Below are 2,582 nucleotides of genomic sequence, written 5' to 3' on the forward strand. Positions count from 1 at the left end.
CTACAATAAAATGGAATTCACGATGCCAAAACCAGCATTACCATTTAGAACGGGTTAAATACAGGTGCATTAAGTATGGTAAACATTCAATGATTTCAAAATTGTGGTTATACGCTTCAGCCACATCCAATTAGGTGTCCAATTTTGTGTTCAAAATACAGAACAAACTAGACAAAAACAGGGACTCTGCTAATGCACACCAACAGCTCTGCATGACTAGCCTCTAGCTAATTTCTAATACTGAAATTGTTGAGTTAAGACTGAAAATGTGTGGTGTGGCAGTCAATTAAATAAACTGCAGACCATGGCTGCAGTCATTTTAATTTTGCCATCCAATAACTTTGCAAACACACAAAGGCTCTGGTGCATTTTTGAGGATGGAAAGCATGGCCAATGGCAGGATATTATCACTCATGAAATATCAATTGCATGTTTCTCGATCCTACACTTCTAATGATATCCATTTCTTTCTCAATTATCTTCAAAGTCAACACTTAGCTTTGGCTACTGATAGTGTGGCATCTTGGCAACAAAAACAATGCAAAAACTTTCTCTGCCCGGTTGGCAAAAGAATTAAGAATCTTTTTTTATTTCTCCCCACAAAACTTAGCACTTCAAAAGAGTGAAACAATGAACAGAGGCAATACATAAAGAGGAGATCCTGTAAACTACAAAGCATCTTACCATGAAACAATACAAGCTACATAAACTTCCTCATAACTAACCTGAAGTCTGTTGAGGATGACAGGCTGCTGATTACGAATGACAATGGCTTCCTGATCACCATCATCAGGCGGAGGAGTAAACACTTCAGCGACGTGATTAAGGAAGCCGCTTACGCTTTTCTTCACATTACTGGCTGTGCTCTCATCGTCATCCAGCTTAGAGGGGAAAGTAACTGTTCTTATCATTAACATTAATGCTATTATATATTATATAATTATAAGAATGAGCTACTGAATTCAGCATTTTTGTGCTCACTAATACTCAGAAAAAAAGAATTGATAATTATTCTAAGTCAGCCTTAAATACCTTGAATTCAGAGTATATAATACCTCTTTATTAAATATCAAATATTTGCTAATCTATGTGGTGTATTACTTTTACATCTGATTTAAGTATACTTACATTCTTTCTCTATAATCCTGTAGGCCTAGATGGATATGTAAAAATCTTCATAAATACAAACATTTCTCCTTGTAATGATTAGTTCTGATGACTTTCCATAATGTAAATAATTTAGTTACTCTGGGTGAAAGAATTATCACCTGACTGCAAACACTAGGTTTGCTTTTAACCATTTCATTCCTTACCTTAAGCTTCTCCTTCAAAGTATTTGCTGTTGATGAAACTACAGACGAGGCCTCTTCGGACACAACCTTGGTAAACTCATCAAAATCTTTCTTCACAAACTCCAGCACTTCTGTTGACTGTGAGACCACCTGCAACATAGAAGTATACTTATTATTCAACTCATTACTAAACATTCACTTAAATGGTCTGTAGCTAATGAACTATTCTGCTAAAATCATCAGAAAAGAGTAATTTTTCTACACCTACTGAAGAATAAATGGTGAAAATACCTAGGTAAAGATTAAAGATAACGTTCTTTTCACGATTTCTATTGATATGCCCTAAAAAATTCCTTTTCACAGATGAGCTTACAAACTATAAAGGAATAAAAGTTATATTATCTAAAAATCAGTGACAAATGCAATGAATCTCCTTGACTTGTGAAGGATCTATCCACATAAACCCAACATAAATTGAGAAGATTGGGAGCAAAGATTCATTTAACACACATCTGATATACAGAACATTAACCTAGAGGAAAATATGATTACTTCAAAGTACACTTTCTAATGAATGCATATTGCCTTAAATCATCTAGTGAAAAAAAAAGAGAAAAATCTTTATATAACTGGAACCATCCCTATCATTATCATCAAAATCATACCTTAAATCACTTGCAAGTCAATCAAATTTTAATCACTTTGCATATTTACTATACCTTAGAATGATGACTCACAACCAAAGAAAATGTATGAATTAAAATTAACCTCTTACTTTAGCATTTCAATGCCACCCTGCATACTTCAGAAAATATGATTCTAAATTATAAAAGCTACCACTTAAGATAAAGAAGAAAAATAAATTATAATATAAGTTTGATACCTTGGAAAATTTATATTCCAATTATCACACCATCTTAATCATATTTTAAACCCTGAATCTGAACAAATTAAAACCACAAGTTGCATTATGAGGAAGATCAGGTAACACTTTAACATACACAAATACCTAAATGTGTCACTCTCCTGTTCTTGGATAATTTACAGACTTTAAGCAATCATATTACTTTGCAATCAGTAACTATCATCAAGAATCTATTACTTCTAGACATACTAATTCAATGCACCCAGGAGTCAAGACAGCTGATGACCAAGTATTTGGCCCAGATATCAAGGTTGTGGCTTCACATCTGTTCAGGGCAAACCACCATGCAATAGCTTAATACCATAATTCTGATAGCAACATAACAAACCTCAGTCCGATTTGTTCCAGGTTTAAAGATTACAAAT

The 2,582-nt window shown here is 33.6% G+C and overlaps 1 protein-coding gene across 2 annotated transcripts in view; it reads right to left on the reverse strand.

Moving 5' to 3' along the window:
• Positions 1 to 1,442, reverse strand: part of LOC119593395 (BSD domain-containing protein 1-like) — a gene marked incomplete at its 5' end in the record, with an annotated part of 23,257 nt that extends 21,815 nt beyond the window's left edge. For both annotated transcript variants that reach the window (XM_037942325.1, XM_037942324.1), the window contains 2 exon segments: positions 726 to 881; positions 1,314 to 1,442. In XM_037942325.1, coding sequence (XP_037798253.1) covers positions 726 to 881; positions 1,314 to 1,442 — 285 coding nt within the window.
• Between the last annotated feature and the right edge of the window lie 1,140 nt (positions 1,443 to 2,582).

The sequence above is a fragment of the Penaeus monodon genome, chromosome 32 (genome assembly GCF_015228065.2).
Source record: "Penaeus monodon isolate SGIC_2016 chromosome 32, NSTDA_Pmon_1, whole genome shotgun sequence".
NCBI classification, from domain to species: domain Eukaryota; kingdom Metazoa; phylum Arthropoda; class Malacostraca; order Decapoda; family Penaeidae; genus Penaeus; species Penaeus monodon.